The following is a 21,824-nucleotide window of genomic DNA, read 5'->3' on the forward strand; positions in this document are numbered from 1 at the left end:
TTCTGGAGTGTTCATGGTTGCATTAGCATTGAATCGATACTAGGTATGTACGCAAAAACGCAAAAAATAGGGTTTCAACGAAAGCTGAAAACCCCACTGTCGACGTTACACGGGCGTGTGGTAGGCTGTGTGCCATAACACGGGTGTGTGATCGACGAAGCCAGGCTATGCGTGCAAGACACGGCCATGTGATGGCCAGGTAGGCCGTGTGCGATACACGAGCTAGACTGATTTGGGCCGTGTAGGCTACACGAGTGTGTGGGCCTGCACGAGTAGTCCATAGGGGCATGTATAGTTCTGGGCCAGGCCGTGTGATCCACACGAGTAGGCCACATGGGCATGTGAGCCTATTTTAACTGAAATGTGTTTTAAGGTTGCACGGGTCGCCCAAGTCGACTGTGAACCTATTGTAGGGTTGGTAAGCACTACTTAGACCCTTAAATACATGAATTGTATGTATGATAAATGAATACTGAACTGTATGTATAACTGATATTCATGTATTAACATGTCATATGCTATATGTTGCATTGCATTGGGTTGGGATGTTGATATTTGGAGGAAGTGTACTAAAAGGCTCTTAAGTCTATTATCTGGCAGCTCAGCTGCAATTTACTGTTTATGTGATGCATCTAGTACTACTTGGAGTGTAGGGATGGATGGATGTTTTAAACCCCACATGGAGTTTAGGGATGGACGGGGATGGTGTATAGAGGCTGGTTGGGTAGAACTCTGTTATTGATTAATGTATACCTAATACTGTTACTGTGATAGACTTAGGCCCTAATGCATATCTGATATTGAAACTGAAATGGGCTCAGGCCCGAACTGCTACTGAAACTGAAATGGGCTTAGGCCCAGACTGTATTTGACTGTTTGTTGTTTGACTATGTGCATGTTTTATATGGAGATTACACACGGAGTTTACGTAAACTCGCCCCTTTCTGTTTTATGTGTCCTGGTAATCCCCAGACTTAGACGGATCAGTGTAGCGGAGGACTCAATAGTGACCACATGTTTATTGCACTGTTTAAACTTCTATTATGGTTCTAATTCATATTTATTTACTAGGTTATTTTTTATGTAGATTGGACTTTTGGGACTGTTGCTTTTACTTTGGGTTTTCACTGTTTTCGTGGATTTTTAAATTGAAAACTCAACAAAAATTCAGTTTAACTAGAGATAACGTTTTTCCTAAATGCGAGCGATTTTTCTTCAAATTTCACGGTTTTAAAAGCTTCTGCCATAAAATATGTTTTTAAACAAAGCAGTTAACGAGAAAATAGTTTTGAAAGTAATGAAAGATAAATAAAAGCTAACAGACATAAACAGTTTTAACTTGATACGTTCGATTTCGAACTCCAATTCATGTGACATCGCCAGAATCGGCCATAACATTTAGGCCGGGTTTAGGGTGTTACAATAACTTTCTTAGGAATTTAATTAGTTAGAAAGAGAATTCAATGTTTGGTAGGTCAAAAAATTTTACTTTCTTTGGAACCTAATGTTAGAACCATAAAAACAAGATTAAATATAAACTTAAAACTATAAATCAGGATCTATCATGTCAAATCATCAAGAATGAAACAAGAATAAAACTAGATACGAAAGTGTACCTAAATCCATGAATTCCTTGAAGTTTTTTAGGATCTTGGAGATTTGATCTTCCAAATTAGCACACAAGAAATTCAGAGAATATTTGCTCTCTCTTTCTTAAGGATGGGATATTAGAAAAGTTATCTTGTGTGTAATTTGAGGACCATAACTTTAATATATATAACTTTGGCACATTAGCCCTAATTCCTAATCAGCACATCATTAATTAGAAATTAGTTACTAGAGTATCTACACATATTTAACTCATACTTCATTTAATAATTAAAGCCCAATAAACCTTAACCAAATTAGATCACTTTTAATTTGGGCTAACCTATTATGATAGTAAATAATAACATGTAATTACCCTTATTATATATGTGATGTCAATATTTTCCAACGATCTCCCACTTGGACCATATATAAATACTAATTACATTATAATTACATGTCATTATATAACCTTATGAGCTGAAAATTTTATTATCATATCCAAAAGGTATTTCGAACAATCTCCTCCATTAATTATGTTAGCATTGAACGAAGACGACCTTCGTTACATATATCGTAACTAAATCCATCCCTGATCATGTATATTAATATAATCAAATGACATAAATCAAGTATGGATGTGTAGCATGGAAATTACATGCAATATGATCTAAACATATCTATTTCCAACTGGTCCTCTTTAAACTTAAGTGAGGTCAATATCAAAATAACAAAATAAAATGAATAAACCGAATACTTCATTTTTTATAAGAAAATAACCAAATATATAAATGTTTGAAAACAAACATAAAGTAATTAAAATACAAACTCCCAGTAAATCATGATATCCTCAAATAATGTAACATCTATATGAGCATTGTGCTCATAAAAGACCTTGGGTGGTAAACCTTTTATGAGTGGATTCGCTATCATGGAGTTTGTCCTAATATGCTCTATGGATATTTGTCCATTTTGCACTCTTTCTTTCACAACTATGAACTTTATGTCAATATGTTTTGACTCAGATGAACTCCTATTATTTTTGTAATACAACACCGCTGACTTATTGTCACAAAATAATTTGAGTGGTCTTTCTACATTCTCCAAAATGCGCAGCTCAGTGACAAAGTTCCGTAACTATATTCTATGGTCTGATGCCTCATTGCATGTTAAAAATTATGCTGCCATAGTGGAAGAAGCTACAAGTGTCTGTTTAACACTTTTTCAAGATATAACTCCTCCAACTAACAGGTAAATATAGCCTGATGTAGATTTTCTGCTATCTTGACAGTCAGTGAAATTAGATCAAAATACCCTACAACTCCAAATGATCTGATATTTTATAAGTGAGCATGTAATCTTTTGTTCTCTAAAGATACCTTATAACCCTCTTGGTTGCTATCCAATGGTCCATACCAAGGTGGCTTAAATATCTAACTAACATCCTAACAATGTACGCAATATCCAGATGCATACATACTTTAGCATACATTAGACTCCCAATAGCTGATGCATAGGGAATCTTTTGCATTTCCTGAATTTCAATGTTACTTTTAGGGCATTGAATAAGACAAAAATTTTCTCTTTTAGCAACAGGGGTGCCACCTAGTTTACAACTTTGCATGCCAAACTTTTTGAGTACTTTATCGATATAGCTCTTTTGTGACAATCCAAGAATACCTCGAGATTGGTATCGATGTATCTGAATTCCTAAAAAAAAATAGGTGTCCCCAAAATCTTTCATCTCAAAATGTTTAAATAAAAACCTCTTGGTTTCGTGCAATAAGTTTATATCATTAGCGGTAAGCAAAATGTCATCAACATATCGAACTATAAATATGTACTTACTCCCACTGAATTTGTCATACACACAATCATCAAAAAAATTCATCTCAAAATTGAATGAAGCAATTACTTGATGAAACTTGTAGTACCATTGACGAGAAGCTTATTTGAGTCCATAGATGGATTTTGTCAATTTGCAAATCATATTCTTTAGGTCTTTCGATTTAAAGTTTTCTGGTTTCATTATATAAATTGTTTCTTCAATGTCGCTATTAAGAAATGCAGTCTTAACTTCCATCTAATGTAACTTAAAATCAAAATGAGCAACAAGCACCATGATTATCCTGAAAGAGTCTTTCAACGAAACTGGAGAGAAAGTCCCTGTAAAATTAATGCCTTCTTTCTAAGTATATCCTTTAGCTACAATACACGTTTTATACCTCTCAATATTACCATTTGCATCCATATTGGTTTTAAATATCCATTTACAACCAATTGGTTTTGCATCTTCAGTTAATGGGAAAAGTTCTCAAACTTTATTGTCTTGCATAGACTTATACTCATCTTTCATTGCATCAATCCACTTTTGAGAACTAGAAATTTTCATGGCCTGATGAAAGTTGATTAAATCATCTTCCATCATTCCATTATCATCCTCATATTCTTAGAAAAATACAACATAATCGTTTGGAATAGCATTCTCCTTTCTTTTGTGGACCTCCTTAATGACACTTGTTCTTGAGGTTGTTGAGTTTGTTCTTTTGAAACGATAACCTCATCTTGAATAGGGATTTGGTTAACATTGTCTTGTTGAGGTTCTGGATTTACTTCTTGAATAATGATAGGTATGATAAATTGAACATCATCAAAAGTGATAGTAGAAACTGAGTTAGAATCTAATTCCTCCTCAAAAGCGATATCTCTAAATTTATTTGTCCCTCCAAACTCAACATCATCAAAAAATGTTACATTTCTTGTCTCAAAGATATTCCTAATTATGGGATCATAAAACTTATAACCTTTAGATCGCTCAGAATAACCAATAATGTAGTTGCTCGCTATTTTGGATTCTAATTTCTTTTCATGTGGACTATAAGGCCTTAACTCAACTGGACACCCCCAAATGTGAAAGTGTTTTAAACTAGGCTTTTGACTTGTCCAAAACTCATAAGGTGTTTTTGCAACTGCTTTAGTGGGTATTCTATTCAGAATGTAAGCCGTTGCCTTTAATGCTTCTCCCTAGAGGAACTCAGGTAAGGTAGAATGAACAATCATGCTCTTTACTATATCCTTAAGACTCATATTTCATCTTTTAGCTACACTATTCATACTGGGTGATCCTGACATGGTATATTGTGGGACAATTCGCATTCTTCTAGGAATTTCGAAAATGGTCCTGGACATTGTTCACCTGAGCCATCATATCTACTGTAGTACTCAACACCATGATAAGATTTAACATTTTTAATCCTTTTGTTGAGTTGACTCTCAACTTCAACTTTATAAGCTTTGAACACATCCAGAGGCTAAGATTTCTTATGCATGAGATATAGGTACCTATAATGTGAGTAATCGTCTATGAATGTTATGAAATATTGTTGATCGTTCCTGGATGTCGTAGGGAATGGTCCACAAATATCTGTATGAATTAATTATAAGACGTCTGAAGATCTGTTTACACCCAATCTCTTGGTTTTGGTCTATTTTCCCTTAATGCAATCGACACAAACATCAAATTCTGTGAAGTCAAGAGAATCGAAAATACCATCAGACATAAGGCGTTCAACTCTAACTTTTGAGATATGACCTAAGCGCTTATGCCATAATGATGCTGAATTTTCCTTATTTAATTTGCGTTTAATACCACGTGATTCCACATGCAATGTTTCATTATAGGATGCAACTATTTCTAGCAAATAAATGTTGTCATAACTATTTAAATAACAGTTTCAACAACATTCGAATTTAAAGACAAACTAAATTGATTCTTTCTGAATGAAAAATAATATCCAAATTTATCAAACGAAGAAACAAAAACTAAATTCCGTCTAAATGACGGTAGAAGAAAAATGGCTTTTAAATCCAAATAAAAACCAGTTCCTAATAACAACCTAAAATGCCCAATTGTTCCCATTTCTATCGATTTTCCACCACCCACAAAGATGTGTCTTTCACCATCACTTGGATTTTAGTACCTTAGGTAACCCTGTATAAAGCCACTTACGTGAGTAGTAGCACCAGAATTTATCTACCAAGTGTTTTTAGGTACTGAAGCTAAATTAACTTCAGAACAAACCAAATTAAGAATTATACCTTTCTTTTCACGTTAGGCATGATACTTGGTACATTCTTTCTCCACGTGTCTAGACTTGTTACAAAAGAAACAACTCTTTGTAGCTTGCAATTGCTTCTTTTGAGCTGGACCTTTACCAGCTTCATTTTGATATTTTCTTTTCTTGCCCTTTTCTTTAGGGGCATTGGCCAAATGAGCACTTTTAGACTTATCACGCTTCAACCTTTCTTCCTCTTTCACACAATGAGAAATGAGCTCATTTAGAGTCCATTTCTCCTTTTGATAGTTATAACTAATTTTAAATTGATTGAACTGTGCAGGAAATAATGCCAAAACCATAAGAACAACCAATTCCTCAGAAAGCTTGATATTAAATGTCTTAAGTCTTAAAGCAACATGGAACATCTTCATAATGTACTCCCTTATGTTTCCTTCACCTTTATACTTCATAGACATTAAATAAGTCAGAAGTGATGTCATCTTAACATTATTTTTTTAGCAAAATGTTTCTCAATTTCGTCAAGGAAACCCTTGGCCTGAGTAATCTCTTTAGATTCTGTGCACTTAAAGGCTTCTAGAATGTTGTGTTTCATGATCATTAGACTCATGCGATTTGAACGATCTCACCTTTCAAAATCTCTATTAAAATCAGAGGTACTTTCCACAGTGAGTTGCAGGTTGTTCTTCCCTTACTGCAAGCTCTATGTCCATAGAGCCAAACACTATAAGTAAGTGCATTTTCTATTAATTAAAATTAGTCCCATTAAGCATGGGTATAGAATTTATATTAGCAGATATTGTGGCAGCAGAAGATAAACTTATTGAATATAGAACAAATAAAAACAAGCTCACATCAATATTCATAAGTAAATAATAAATTCAAGATAATAACTAATCCCATCTCAAGATTCCAAACACAACATTAATATCAAGTCTTTGGGTAGTAATATTAACAGTAAGTGATACTCTTGTTATAGCAATAAAATATTAACAATAAATTATGGGAAACAATTAATTAATCTTTAGACTAATTTATTGCTTACATAAAATACCTTATAATTGTCACATATTTATCACCATAGATATTGTTGAAATTCTACCAAATATTAACATACCTTTGGGTCAATTAATAAACACATGAATCATAAAAACATATAATCATCTTGATATTTTAAATAAACTATTCTACACTAAAGAGGTCACTTTGGCAATATTTTGTTTCAACTAATTTATTTAAAATATTAGACATCACACAAAGCCAAAATCTGAATTTATTTGTTTCATAATAAACTTATCTTAGTTTATTTTGCAATCAATTAAAAGATAATTGTATGTATATATATATTTTCCCCAAAACAACATACATCAAAATTAAATATTAAAAAACAATATCATAATTGACACATACCATAATTCAAACCATAGATTATAATATCATAATGTAATCGAATATTTTGAATTTTATGTCAAAATCTAATATTCTAACAGTACTACATATATATATATATATATATATACAATAAAATTCAAAATCAAATTTCACTTATCTTTAAATTTAATGTAATTAATCCGATAAACCCACGCATCCTTCAATCTGAATTAAATGAAAACTAATGATGAAACCTTTTTCAAGCACTGAATGAATATCGAGAAAGGAGAAAAATTCAAATCAATGAAAAATTGCGAACATCTCCCTCTGTACTTTCTCTATGAAACATTAAAGCATCTAATAAATTAAAAATAATAATAATAACCAATCACCATTAATAATTAATGACCAACCACATCTTAAGAGCCAAGAATTAAATTACATGGGTTTGGTCATTATGAATTGAAAGACAATAATTCGAAAAAAATCAAGAATTGAAAGTAAAATTACATGGGTTTGGTATAAACCCTAAAATTTCAATCATAATCCCTAAAAACATTAATTAATTAAGTAAAACCTAAAAAAAATTATCAAGAATTTCAAAGATTAACATATATATATATATACAAAATATTAAACCCATAAAATTTCATGAATTAATTATTCTAAAAGTAAAGAAGCTTAATCAATTCTCAATTATTCGACATAACGAGACTCGATAACACTTGTTAGAATCATAAAAATAATATTTAATATAAACTTAAAACTGTAAATCAAGATCTATCATGTCAAATCATCAATAACAAAACAAGAATAAAACTAGATGCGAAAGCATATCTAAATCTATGAATTCCTTGAAGTTTTTCCGGACATTAAGGATTTGATCTTCCAAATTAAATTAGCACACAATAAATTTTCTGTAGTTTGGGACCATAACCCTAATATATATAACTTTGGCACATTAGCCCTAATTCCTAATCAGCTCATCATTAATTAGAAATTAGTTACTAGAGTATCTACACACATATTTGACCTATACTTTATTTAATAATTAAAATCCAACAAACCTTAACCAAATTAGATCACTTTTAATTTGAGCTAACCTATTTGAGTATCTATATATATGTAATGTCCATATTTTCCTACACCTAACATTCCCTTATGAATTACTTTCTCATAAACATGGCTATGTGATTCCTATGATAAAAGGTTGAAAAGTTACTTTCCCATATAGGCTGGAAAGTTAAAAAAGATATTAAAACAAAATTAACCCTATTTTACTTTGGTTTAGAGTATTGATCTATTAAACATAAAAGAAAAAAAGGAAAAAGAAAAAAGCTATTACCTCCTTTCCACTACCATCTCTCTTGTTATTTTGATTGATTCTTTGAAAGTAAATTTTTAAAATTTTATTTTCGATATTTATATTTATTCATTTACATAGTATATTGTTTACTTATTATATTTATTTTCTATTGTTTTCGGCTCTTTCCTTTCGATATATTGATTGAAATTTCAATTTTATTATAGTATTCATTTCAAAACAAATTTTATATATGCATTGTTATATTTAAAAATATATGCAAGATAAAATTGAAATAAATCTGATTTCAATTAAAATTATAAATTAAAATAATAATTTTAAAATTTATCAATTAAGGTATTATTAAATATTTACTCCAAATATTTATTACTAATAAAATTTATGGTAAAATATTCAATACATCAATATTATTCTAATTTAATAAGGGTAAACTTGTAAGTTATCATTATATTCTTAAGAAAGTATTTAGTGAACTAAACGTGATAATGCAACTTTGTAGGATTTTAATCAATACTTTCTAATGCATATCAAACATTTACACCTACCAAGGTATTGACGATGATTCTCAAATATTGCATAACAGAATGTGATACGATGCAATAGAAACAAAGACATGGGGAACGAGTTACCTGCTCTTAACGGTCAAAGCTAACCCTTTCATTTTGACATTCTAAATTCTTTAATTCAAAATGAATCAAATCTCCTCAAATAGGATTCGAACCTACGACTAGTCAGTTAACAGTAGACGGCTCTACCGCTAAGCTATTAAGGAACAATGGGAGATTAGATCTCATAGAGTTCAATTACCGTTCTCCACCCATGACCAATATGAACTTGAAATTTCCTTCGTAACTCTCGAAACTTGTTCGTAGTAGCTCTGTTCCATGCCTCATTTCATAAGGAACCTCAAAGTGACTCTATTTCATTATATTCCATCCAGATCTCAATTTCGTTTTTATATTGTCATGGTTATGACATAAGAGATGTCGGTTCTAGTCTATCTTTTTCTATTTCTATATATGTATATGGAAAATTCAAAAATCACCATATATATGTATATTATCATGGTTATGACATAAGAGATGTTGGTTCTATTCTATCTTTTCTATTTCTATATATGTATATGGAAAATTCAAAAATCACCATATAATAATCCAACAAAAAAAGGGAGATTAAGGATGATTTTAAAATATTTTATACTAGGAATTTAATAGTCTTATGCATGACCATAATCAATTTGGTCGTTATGGTCGGATAAAATATTATTATTCTAATTAAATTAATATTATAATTATATAATAATTTTTAAATATAAATTTTAAATATTCTAAAAATAAATAATGAAAATATAGTAAATATAATATAAATATATATAAATTGCATAAATTTAAAATAAAATAAAGTAGTAAATTACTAAAAAATTAATACATAAAATAAATAGAATAATAGATAAAACGATATGCACTTTCCCTAGATATTTTATACTTTCTCTCACAAAAAACCTATAACGACTACTCCATTTGTAATTTCATCGATTATTCGCCTATAAAAATATGAGTATATCAAAATATAATAATACAACTTTACAAGATTTTAATCGATATTTTTAATGTCTATCGAATATTGCAAACTAATTTTTTAACAGCAATATTCCTAATAAGTACATTACAAAAAATCATATTATATTGAAATCATAAAATAAGAAAGTATGAAACGCTAACGTTGGTAGGGTGTTGAGATTAGGCATTGTGGCTATTTTGATTTGTGGGTATTGGAAGTGCATGGCATTGACTCAAATTCCTTGGTTTCTTATTTTACCAAACCATGAATATCCAACTTGTAGTGGAATAAAAATATCCACACATAAGTTGCTACATAGCTTTTATTTTTAATAGGTTAAAATATATTTATTTTAGAAATTTAACTTTTAAGAGTTTAATTTAATTATTAATATTGTTAAAATTATTTTTAAAATTTAAATTTATTACATTTTTATTTCAAACACTAATAAATTTAATAAAATAATATTACGAATTAAATCTAAATTTTAAAATTTTAAAATTTAACTTAAAAGCGTAATGTGGTGCAATTGATTAGATTTCCGCGTGAGAATATAGATACTTCATATTGATAATAAAAATAAAAAAGAAGAAGAAAACCTCTCACTATTCCTTTCAAGAAGTAAAAGGGCAAAAAAATAGAGTTTAATTGTAACTAAATTTTCAATAAATTATTAAATAAATATTTTATGGTTAAGTGTAGAAGTTTTAGAAGTTGGTGAAATTAAAACTTGTATTATTGGCGGCCACAGACAAAGACTAACGAAGCTGTGTGTTATGAGGTGGAGGCTAGCAGTATGTTGTTTTTGGGCTTTCATCGGTTAAATTGATAATCGATTGTTATTAAGGTTAAAAATTGGTATGAATTAATAGAATCGGATTTAAAGATTAATATATCCTTAAAATTTAAAAAAATTATTTAATTTAAATTGAATAGTGTATGTTGTCCGCATTTTATTTTTTCGAAAAACTAGTAGAAGAGTTTGTATCCACAAATTATTATTTTTATAAATAAAAAAAAAAGTAGGTCCCAGTATTTATTTGGTTTCAAACATTGGCAGTAGAATTGGATTCCCATTGATTAAAATATAGTGGAATAAGGAAACAATTTCCGGTAATATAAAATCCCAATCGTTCCTTGTTTTTATTCATTCTAAAATTCATCTACCGTCGGATCTGAATCTGCTCATCTCATTTCTCATCGGATAAAATCCCTTCTCAGTTTCCCCATCCAACTACACTACGCAAACCAATACCAAACGACCATCAATCATGGCGGCAACTGTATCGTCTCCTTGGGGCAAAGCCGGCGCGTGGGCTCTCGATGCAGAAGAACATGAAGCTGAACTCCAGCAACAGAGCCGCGCCGATTCTGCCGCTGAAAAGCTCGCGGATTTCCCTTCTTTATCCGCCGCCGCCTCCACCAAAACCAAGAAAAAGAAGAGCCAACCTATCTCTCTCGCCGAATTTGCTGCCTACGGCTCTGCTAAGCCGAGTGAGCCAACTGGCCTAACTCACGAGGACCTCCTCCTACTCCCTACCGGTCCTCGCCAACGCTCTCCCGAGGAACTCGATCGCAACCGTCTTGGCGGCGGATTTAAATCCTATGGTTCGAACCGATACAATTCCAACGGCGATGATTCCTCAAGTAATAGTAGATGGGGATCTTCTAGGGTTTCAAATAGAGATTCCAATAAAGAAATGGCTCCCTCACGCGCCGATGAGATGGATAATTGGGCGTCGGCTAAGAAATCGACTCCTGCTGGGAACGGATTTGGGGGTGGATTTGAGAGGAGAGAGAGAGGAGGGGGAGGGTTTTTTGATTCGCAATCGAAAGCCGATGAAGTAGATAACTGGGCATCTAATAAGAGTAGTAAAAGCGTGAATGCTGCTGCACCGCCACGGAGATTTGGTGGGGGGTTTGAGAGAAGAAGCAGTTTCGATTCACTTCAAAGGGATTCCCAAAGGGATTTGGATAATTGGGGAAAGAAAAAGGAGGAGACTGGCAGTAGTGCTGGTAGTGGTGGAGTGAGACCAAGGCTTGTGCTTCAGCCACGCACGGTTCCTGTGACCAAGGAGGCTAAAAAGGAATTGACTGCGCCCAAGCCCAAAGGGGCAAATCCTTTTGGCGAGGCAAGGCCGAGAGAGGAAGTGTTGAAGGAAAAGGGGAAAGATTGGAAGGAGATTGATGAGAAGCTGGAAGCTGTTAAGATTAAAGAGACAGTTGCGGTTGCAGAGAAAGAGAGAGGACGAAAGGCAAGCTTTGGTGGAAATGGGCGTGCCCCAGTTGAAAGGAGCTGGAGGAAGAACGAGTCTGATGAGGCTGCTGCTGCTGCTGATCGACCCCAAAGGTTTGTTCACTTATCTCATATTCATTGCTTGTTGATTTGAGAATATATACATATATTAACTGCGTTTGGGTGTGTTTGTGTGTGTAATTAAGTAGCACGACTATATTTTTATGCTTGCCACAATTGCTATAGAACGGTGTTTTCCTGTCTATGTAGCAGTACTCCATCGTTATATCTTTTAAGCTAGGGATTCTGGGAAAGGAAATTTAATTTATCTACCTAAATCGACAAATAGCTATGCATCTTTTTCATCTCTCTTGTTTTTGTTCCTATTTGAGTAATGTGTCAACAGTTATGGTAACCGGTAAGTGTAAAGCATGGGTAATACTGCGAGTACTTTCAAGTGAAAGCCTCCTGTATAAGAAAATGTCAAGAACATATTGTTAGTTGCTATGGGTCTATATGATCATAATCATGGTAAGTGATGATTGGTTTCAAACCCTTGAAATCACACACACGTTTTGAGATTCCACTTTTGAATTATTGTTTTCTTTCGGGGAGAGCATTGTCTGCTAATTATTATTGTGTCAGAACGACATGACAAGTGTTTGCTCTGACCTAGTTTTCTTCTGAATCCAGCTCTGAGACTGAGAATGGCCATGTTGCGGACAATTGAAGATAGAGAAAACAAATATGAAGCTTAGGTCTGAAGGAAGGGAGGAGAAGAACTTCTTTTGAAATTTTTGGATGTCTAATTTGTTGAGACTTGTTTGTCTTTTGTTGTGACTGTTATTATTGTCAATGCAGTATTTAAACAATTTTGGTAGGCTTCGAATTAGTTGCATTGGCTTTGGTCAAACATGTCTTGTTTGCAGCAGGAACGTTGCTCCGTGTAGAGTTTATTAATTTTATTTTCAAGTTTTTGTTGATCTTGTGAGCATGAGTTCATTTCATCATTGTTTGAATTGGTGACCAAATAAATCCTATTTTTAAGCTGTGTATTAGTTGTTTCTTTTTAGCTACTCTGGTCTTTGCTATCTGATATCTTTAATCCTAATGTACGGTACGTGTATTTGTGCAAAATCAGATCATACTTTTGGGTTTTTTTTTTTTTTTTTTAAAGTTCTTGACCCGAGATTCCCCCTTTTCTTGGAAAAACGTCATGGTTTAAGATTTTAGTTTCGATAAAACAATGAGATGGCGTGCTCAAGTTTGCATTAGAAGATGTCATATGGCTTCCACCATTTGGAAGTCTTTTTCAGTCCTATTGGGAAGGAATCTTATATTTTGAAAGTTGAGGAACCACACTTGCTAAGCCAAGTTATATATTCTGTCATTTCTACTTTCTTCTCACTTGAGTAACATAGCACAACTTGATACATGTATTGGCAACTTGCACTGCACATGCTTTGTTTTCAAGTGCATTTAGATTTTGCATGCCGGAAGAAAGGGGGTAGCGTGTAAGTGGGAAGCACGATTGAAGGCAAATTGGCCAGCCACTGCAGGGCCTACAGGAAGCCAATGGGATTTTTAATTTTAGTGAAAAGAAAAAAATTGATATGAACTGGATGTTGCTCGCCATGGCTGCTTTCCCCAGATGTGTTTGAAGTATATTTTTATGATGCATTGTTCTAATCAAATCATAACAGACTCTTTCTGGTCTAAAATTTATACACACCAATCAGCTCCCGCTCATGCAGGCACGCTAGCAATTATTAAAAATGAGAAGTACCGCATCAGGACATGTGTTAGCAGTTGAAAATAAAAGGGAATTGAAGTCAAGTTAGCAAGAAAACTTGGTGTCTGGCTTTTCACATGTTTGCATGTTGCTCACACCTCCTTTCATCAATGCTCCTCTCAGCTTTTACGGCCAACTAATTCCCTGGACCTGCCAAATGCCAATACTTCAAAATCTTACGTCTATACAGACCAACCAAGTCTTTTAAAATTTGGGATTAATGGACTCTTGTACTGAAATGAAAATCCCACATTTATTATTATAGTTCAGACACCAGATTCCTTTACTGAGGCCATCGTCTTCAACTTTGAAATTCTAACATTTTAGTTCTTAAGTGCACTAGAAGATCCCTACAACAGTTAAATCTATCCGCTCTGTAATCAGAGGGTCTTAAATATGTCGCCCTTACTGCTATAATCTAGAATAAACAAATTTCCTAACCTTATTAGTCTTGGCAGCTGAGGGTTGAAAAGGAAGACATGCTACTGGAGAGTACTGACCCCGAGTCAAAGGTTGCTCTTATCTATGCAATGGCCGCCAAGAGAAATGAGACTGCTATGACCCTTTGGGAAGGCCCTCAAGGGAAAAGAAGACCCCTTACAATTCAATTGCAGCTGTTATCCCCCAAAAGAACAGGGACCTCACAGATTGCAGCACTAAAGGCGTCCTCATCACTGCCTTACGCTTCATACTGGCTCAGGCGGTGTCACCTGCAAGTTAACCCCCTTGCAAGTGATCTTTTATAATGTGCAACTACATTTCTAATTCCGGCCATGATGAATATTGAAATGCCACCTCATCATTAATTATATACATGTAAATACACCTATTTGTAGAATATTCTGGCGATTTATCCTATAGTATATTAATAATGTAGGAAAGTGAGAAAAGAAGCAACTCTTGATTGAGGAGAGGATGATTTCATGGGAACAAAAATAACCTTATTATGCAAAATATCTAAACAACAAAACTACAATCACCATATCCAGCAAAGATAAAAGAAATGGTAGAAAAATATTATAGAAATTTCAGCACCTTACTTTCAGAGTTTCACTCACCTCTTGAAAGACCACAGAGAGTTGGCCATTTTTAAAAATTTGTCTTATCCGTAGCAACCTAATTCTCATCATTGTCCATACTGCACTTGATGTGAATATTCAAATAGTTTTTTCAGTAAAGGAAGGACAGCAATCAAAGCAACCTGAAGCTGTTCAGAGCTATTTATTCGTAAACTGACTTGTCCTGCACCTTTGTTATTCAGATTGGCACGAGCTATTAGATTCGTAGACCGTCCAACAGGCACCTGTGACTGTATATTGCATCCAATGGCAAGATCTCCATGCCAATCCATGATAGATAGGCCAAGTGTAGATAAGGAGCAACCCAAAGGGTAATCTTTATCCCTCAATTGTGCTTCCAAGCTGCCCCCATAAGCAAGATCGCCACGTCCAGTCATAGCACCCCCAGCCATGACTACTTGGAACTGCTTATTAGCAATCAGTTTGTCTTCAAATTTCACTCCAGCTGATAGTGCATCACCTAAGAGTGTAACTGAGATGCCAGCCATTGCCTTATTCTTCTTCAGATTACTAAACCTGGTCTCGCTGCGCAGTGTATAGGCTAAGTCCTTTCCAACAGTCTGCATATCAAAACCCAATGAAGTTGCTTTACCTTCCCCGTGCTTTAAAGAACTGGCCAGTTCCATTTGGACATTGGCATCCCTTTTGTCCTTTGTAACCTGGCCAGAAAATGAAATAGGAAATTTCTTTTTTGCAACGAACAGTCTTTCGACATTAATACCTTCGTAACCAACATCATGATCCCAACCATGAGTATCTAGAACTGGCCTAACAAGCCATGGGTTGGAGGAATCAAGGGAACGATAGCGATGAGTTGGATTATCAGAATCAAAAGAAGCAGGCAACGCCAAATCTGGCATGGGAACTGGAACAGAAGAAGCACCACTACTTTCTTCTTCTGCATTTTCACCATACTCACTTGGCAGATCCTTGGCTGCAGCAGCCATTTTCTTCATCATCTTTCGCTGCTTTTTCTCTTCCTTCAGTTGCTTCTTCATAAAAAGCTTTTCTCTATATTCCAACTCATCAAAATATGCTTTTTTCTGAGCTTTACTAAGCTTTGCTATTTGTGCTTTACTCAACCGCTTGAAAGGTGGCAGCTCATCATATTCTGGTTCATCCTCGGAGTCGGAGGATTCATCCAAATCATCATCTAATCCATCCTCATCACCATACTGCTCTTCAGGAAGCCTAACTTGCGGTCTTGATTGAAGAAGAGATGAAAGAAGGTAAGGTAAAGGAGGTGTTCTTGCTCGAGTAGCAAAAGGCTTTCCTGGGGGAGTATCTTGCAACTTCAAAAGCGTGTTTGCCTCGGCTAGAATTTTAGATGCTAAGGAAAGCAACAACAAATGAGGCTTCCAGACCTGACCATTTGGCAATACTCTCTGGCCTGCCCTATTTGTTCTACATGCAGAGTGATTCTCCACTAATGAAACAGGATTCATGAGTCGCATATCCCCAGCTGCCTGACGAATAGCCTGCTGTACAACATGAGAACGTTGAGTGACAAACATGTCATAGCTAGAAGCAGTACCATTAGGACCATCTGGTGGAGCAGAAGCTGCATGGGTCAAAACCACAATTGCATTAAACCATATAGAGGGACCAAAGACCTCAGTTATGGTACGCAAGAGGGGCATATCACCAAAATCCCTCGTTTGCATGTCCAACCTATCAAGGTACAACACAATATCTGGAGGTGTTTTCTTAATGAAACGCTTAATGGAGTGAAGGATCTTCTCGTTCTGGCATTGGTCAGACCAGGAAGGAAGAAGGCCTGGTGTGTCAATTACACGAACTTTGATACCATGCACAGTACCCACAACATCCTGAACCTTTTTGGTACCAGTCTGGAAAGCATCAGTGCCAAACTTGACTTCATCAAATATTGAATTAATAGTAGCACTTTTACCAACTCCGGTCTTCCCAAGGACCATAATTGTACAGGAGAAATCAAGGGGTTCATTTCCAGCTGCCTCAAGCTGTTCAGCCATAGCACTTGCACGGTCAAAGCTGAAGGCACCAACCCGGCCCCCATTTCTCCCCCGGAGCTGCTCAGCTAATCCTAGTCTGTACAAAACCTGTGCCACAACAACATTATGGGGAGTCTGCCCGAGCCTATTTGCAAGCCTCAAAAACTTAACTCTAATCAACTGAAGCTTTTCGCGAGTCTCATCATTCTCCTCAGCCTCCACATTGCCAGTATCTTCAATTTGTTGTGCCTGTGCCTGTGCCTGTGCCTGAGAGACACTTCCATTTGCACGAGGCTGCTGCACCACCCTGGCGGCAGGTTCCAATAATGGAGCAGCGCGCCCCAGGCCAGCAGGATGAGAAGAGATAGCAGGGTTAGTAGATTTAACAGATGATGACAATGCTGGAGCAGGTAGAATTTCACATTCTCTAGTGACAGAGTTGTTTGGCTTAGGCTCCTGAGCCATGTCCACTTTTTTCCCAAATTCTTTGGCTTTAGCAGACACTGAAGATCCTGGAGCATGTTGCACTTCCTGCTCTATGGTCACTTGGGTGCTTTGCTTATCTTGTTGATTTTTCTCTGCTTTATCATCAGAATGTTCAATCACAAAATTAATATCTTGACATTTATTACCCACCATTTCATCAGGGAGCCGAGATTGAAAACCATCATGAACCTCTGTCCTCAAATCAGCTTTACCCGACTCAATCTTCTCATTCCTTTCATCTGTAAACTTTTCTGAAGAGGACAAGTTTCCAACTGCAGAAGCAACTGTTCCTTCAACAGATATACTCAGCTCAGATTGCGTATGTTTCAGTTCATCAATCTCACCATTATGCTTCATGTCCCTAGCATATGATAAATGTTCTACTTTTCCATTCATGTTATCCTCCACCTCCATAGCAGCAAAAGCCTTATTTGCTTTTTCATCTTCATCTCCACTATCCACTGGATCAAGACCAGCTGTAGCCCCTTTTACTTCTGTACACTCTTTTCCCTGATCAGTATCTCCTTTTACAGGCATCTCAATTGCTGTATCAGACTTGAGACTTATTTTTTCCTCATCCCTTGGGACTTCTGTTTCTCCGGTACCATTGATTTCATCTTCATCTCCACCATCCACTGAATCAAGACCAGCTGTAGCCCCTTTTACTTCTGTACACTCTTGTCCCTGATCAGTATCTCCTTTTACAGGCATCTCAATTACTGTATCAGACTTGAGACTTCTTTTTTCCTCGTCCCCTGGAACTTCTGTTTTTCCGGTACCATTGATTTCAAGTGCTTCCTTCCCACCATTCAATTCATCAGTCTTTTCGCCCATTTCAGTACCTGCTTCGTCAATCTTATCAGCTTTACCAGCCTCAATCTTCTCATTCCTCTCATCTGCAAACTTTTCTGAAGAGGATAAGTTTCTATCTGCAGAAGCAACTGTCTCTTCAACAGATTTCCTTGGCTCAGACAGCCTATCTTTCAGTTCATCAATCTCACTATTAAGCTTCATGTCCCTAGCATTCAATAAATCTTTTAGTTCATCTGCAGAAGCAACTGTCTCTTCAACAGATTTCCTTGGCTCAGACAGCCTATCTTTCAGTTCATCAATCTCACTATTAAGCTTCATGTCCCTAGCATTCAATAAATCTTTTAGTTCATCTGCAGAAGCAACTGTCTCTTCAACAGATTTCCTTGGCTCAGATAGCCCATCTTTCAGTTCATCAATCTCACTATTAAGCTTCATGTCTCTAGCATTCAATAAATCTTTTAGTTCTCCGTTCATGTTATCCTCCAACTCCACGGCAGCGAAAACCTTTTCATCTTCATCTCCGTCTACTGAACCAAGATCAGCTGTGGCACATTTCACTTCCGTACTCTCTTTTCCCTGATCAGTAACTCCTTTTACAGGCATCTCCATTCCTGAATCAGACTTAAGATTTCTTTTTTCCTCATCCATCGGAACTTCTGCTTCTCCAGTACCACTGATTTCAGGTACTTCCTTCCCACCTTTCAATTCATCATTCTTTTTGCCCATTTCAGTCCCTCCCTCGTCAATCTTATCCAACACCACACCACCACCAACACTCTCACCTTTCTGCTGGTCCACCAACTCTGCCACAGCCTCCTGAGTTCCAACCTCACTTGGAACGGCGTTCTCCTGAGTTTCAATAGCCTCTTGAAAGGTCTCTGCTTCAGGTTCTAAATTCAAGTTCTCCTTAACTACCACTGAACCAGTATCGCCAAATGTCTCAACATTTCCAATTGCATCCTCAACTAAACCGCCTTCATCCACTCCAGATTTTTCTCCCTGTTCTTGCAAATTCTCCAGTGTTGCACTTGCCTCCTCAAAAACCTCACCTACTGGTTCTTCTGTTTCACCGGAATCACCAGCAAACCTCACCTTCACTTCCTCATTGGCAAGTCTTTCTTCCGCAATCTTATTATCTACCATTACTACCCCATTTTCCATTTTCACAAATGTTGCTTCAAAAACCTAAACTCAGGAAGAAGATTAGAAAAAAGAAAGACAGCCCATTATAACCACTAACCATCTGAATAATCAATAAAGAATCAATTATAAGAAGCACCTACAAAACGAAAACCCATCCTTTCCTAAAACCCCAACATTAAAAAGCAATACGAATCCAAATGTTAAAGAAAGAAAATGGATCGGTCTAGTTCTTCAGAACCGAAACATCATCTTTCCAAAACAAATCAGATCCCAAGTTCATAAATGTAAATAATAATAAAAGAGAGATAGTAATTATAATAAAAAAAATAAAAAGGTTACCTGGTCTTTATGGTGCAGTGATTTTCAGATAGAGAAATAGAAAAGGGTTTTCTGTACTATAATGAGAGACAGATTAGAGAGTCAAAGTATCTGTGGTTGGTTTATATATATGCCTTTTTATATTTTCCTCTATTTCCACATCTACTGCAACTGCACAAGAAATGATGTATTACGGATAAGAAGGTGATCAAGGGATGAGAATGGAGGTTGGAATGTGATCAAACGGTGAGAGATGGTTAATTAGTATGATCATGAAAAACGCCGAATGACGGTGATAAGAAAATTAAAGTTAGAAAAAAAAGGAAAGTTAGCCTATCAAATGGATAGAGTCACGTGATCATACCTTATTCGAGAGGGACAGACAGGGAGAGATTGTGGGCCGTCCAATCTTTCCTGATTGATTGCGCCTTTGAGTAACCCAAATTGCAAACCTTTTTAATATTTAATTTTAATTACAAAAACGGAAATGATAAAAGATTCAGTTCAAGATAAAAACAATTGTTTTTAGAGAAAAAAAACTAAAATAAAAATGATTTGTTGTAATAATTCTTTCCAATTATGACATTTTACTAAAGTAATTTATGGATAAAAATATCTTGAAACTCTTTACTTTTCCTCTTAATTCGAATATTCAAATATCCGTTTCCTCTGTTTTAAAATTTAAAATTTAAAATTTAAAATAAAACCCTCATTTAAACAAAAATAATGAAATATTTACGGAGAAATGTCCAAAAAATTCCTTATTTTACTTTACTTTTCCACTTTTCCAAATGCCACAAACTTTCATAAACAAAATAAAAAAAAGTTTATTTAATTAAAAAATAAATTCCTAATAAGTTGGGTTTGGGTTTGATTCAACAAGTTTCAGATTCAGCCCAGTAATGAGAAATGGCCAACTCCAGTCCAAAATTGCCTCGTGAATCCAACACCAACAGCCGCACTAATTACCGCAACAGCCAATACCTTTATTGGACCTAACAAGTATAGTGACATGAGGAACCAGGAAAGCTCCATTTTTCCTTTCACATGTTGTCTCTCTCCAATGCCAAAAGCCGCTTCTTCGGAAAACCCCATTATTGTCTTTTAAAAATATTTTTTTCACGGCAGTCGCTTACCCTATCCAACTCTAGTTTCTTACAACAATGCGCAAGAGCCAAGCCTTTCGAACTCCACAAGTTTCTAGACCTTCAGCCCGACACTTTTTAGCCAATCATTTGGCGCTCGTAAAGTATTCGGTATGCTAGAAATTTATTTTATGTTAATAATATGTTATCTGTGTATGCAAAAGCCTGCTAGAATGTTGTTCGATCAGATGCCCCCAAAGAGATTGTTTTGTGGAATACGATGGTTATTGCTTATGCCCAAAGCGGGTATTTTGAGGAAGCGTTTAGATTTTATAAGGAGTAAAGGAATTTGTCTATTGGATGCAATGAATTCAGTTTTGCTGGTGTTTTGACTGTTTGTGTTAAGCCGTGAAAATTGCAAGTTGCTAGGCAGGTTATTGTTGGGATTTTCACCCAAATAATATTATTTTAATAATGGGTAAACTATAAAAATAGTTACTTTTGTTTGTTTCAGGTTACATTTTAGTCACTTATGTTATTATTTTGTTACGAAGTGATCACTCTTCCATTAAGTTCCGTTATCTCCCTAACGGTAATCCTATGTGGCAGTCCAACTAAATTTTAAGTGCCAACTTGGATTTCCTAATGAGATGATAATAGATTTTTAATTAAATAAATTTAATTAATTAAAATTTTTAAACCCTAAATCTTAATTAAAAAACCGTTCATCTCCCTTTTTTTTTAGTTTTCCTTTTCAATTGACTAAAAAAATTATTATCATCAAAAATTTTTATTCATGTATGAAAACAAAAGAGAATTCAATGGAGGGTCCAGGTATGTCTTTTTCACTTACAAATTTATGTTCTAAAACTTAAAATGAAGTAGTTGTCGACAAATAAGAAGATGGTAATCATTTTTGTTCCTAATCATTGTATTTTCCAATTCTTCACGTTCTTGAATAATTAGTTTCTCAATCCGATT

At 35.0% G+C, this 21,824-nt stretch overlaps 2 protein-coding genes across 3 annotated transcripts; one reads left to right on the forward strand and one right to left on the reverse strand.

Annotated features, from left to right (window-relative positions):
• Window positions 1–10,955: 10,955 nt before the first annotated feature.
• Window positions 10,956–13,137, forward strand: LOC108479138 (eukaryotic translation initiation factor 4B3-like). The gene is made up of 2 exons (XM_017781552.2): window positions 10,956–12,268; window positions 12,848–13,137. Exons 1-2 carry the CDS (start codon window positions 11,190–11,192, stop codon window positions 12,882–12,884), a joined length of 1,116 nt encoding a protein of 371 aa, XP_017637041.1. The 5' UTR covers window positions 10,956–11,189; the 3' UTR covers window positions 12,885–13,137.
• A 671-nt stretch (window positions 13,138–13,808) lies between these two features.
• LOC108479137 (translocase of chloroplast 120, chloroplastic-like) lies at window positions 13,809–20,199 on the reverse strand. Of its 2 annotated transcripts, XM_017781551.2 has the most exons (4): window positions 20,123–20,199; window positions 19,780–19,929; window positions 14,388–19,482; window positions 13,809–14,096 (listed from the first exon to the last, which is right to left on the reverse strand). In XM_017781551.2, the coding sequence occupies exon 3, from the start codon at window positions 19,456–19,458 to the stop codon at window positions 15,073–15,075; it is 4,386 nt and encodes a 1,461-aa protein (XP_017637040.1). In that variant the 5' UTR covers window positions 19,459–19,482; window positions 19,780–19,929; window positions 20,123–20,199; the 3' UTR covers window positions 13,809–14,096; window positions 14,388–15,072. The 2 variants fall into 2 exon arrangements, with proteins under 2 accessions (XP_017637040.1, XP_052878649.1); XM_053022689.1 differs by lacking the exon at window positions 20,123–20,199 and having other exon boundaries at window positions 19,780–20,077.
• Between the last annotated feature and the right edge of the window lie 1,625 nt (window positions 20,200–21,824).

Source organism: Gossypium arboreum, chromosome 12 (genome assembly GCF_025698485.1).
Source record: "Gossypium arboreum isolate Shixiya-1 chromosome 12, ASM2569848v2, whole genome shotgun sequence".
NCBI lineage: Eukaryota > Viridiplantae > Streptophyta > Magnoliopsida > Malvales > Malvaceae > Gossypium > Gossypium arboreum.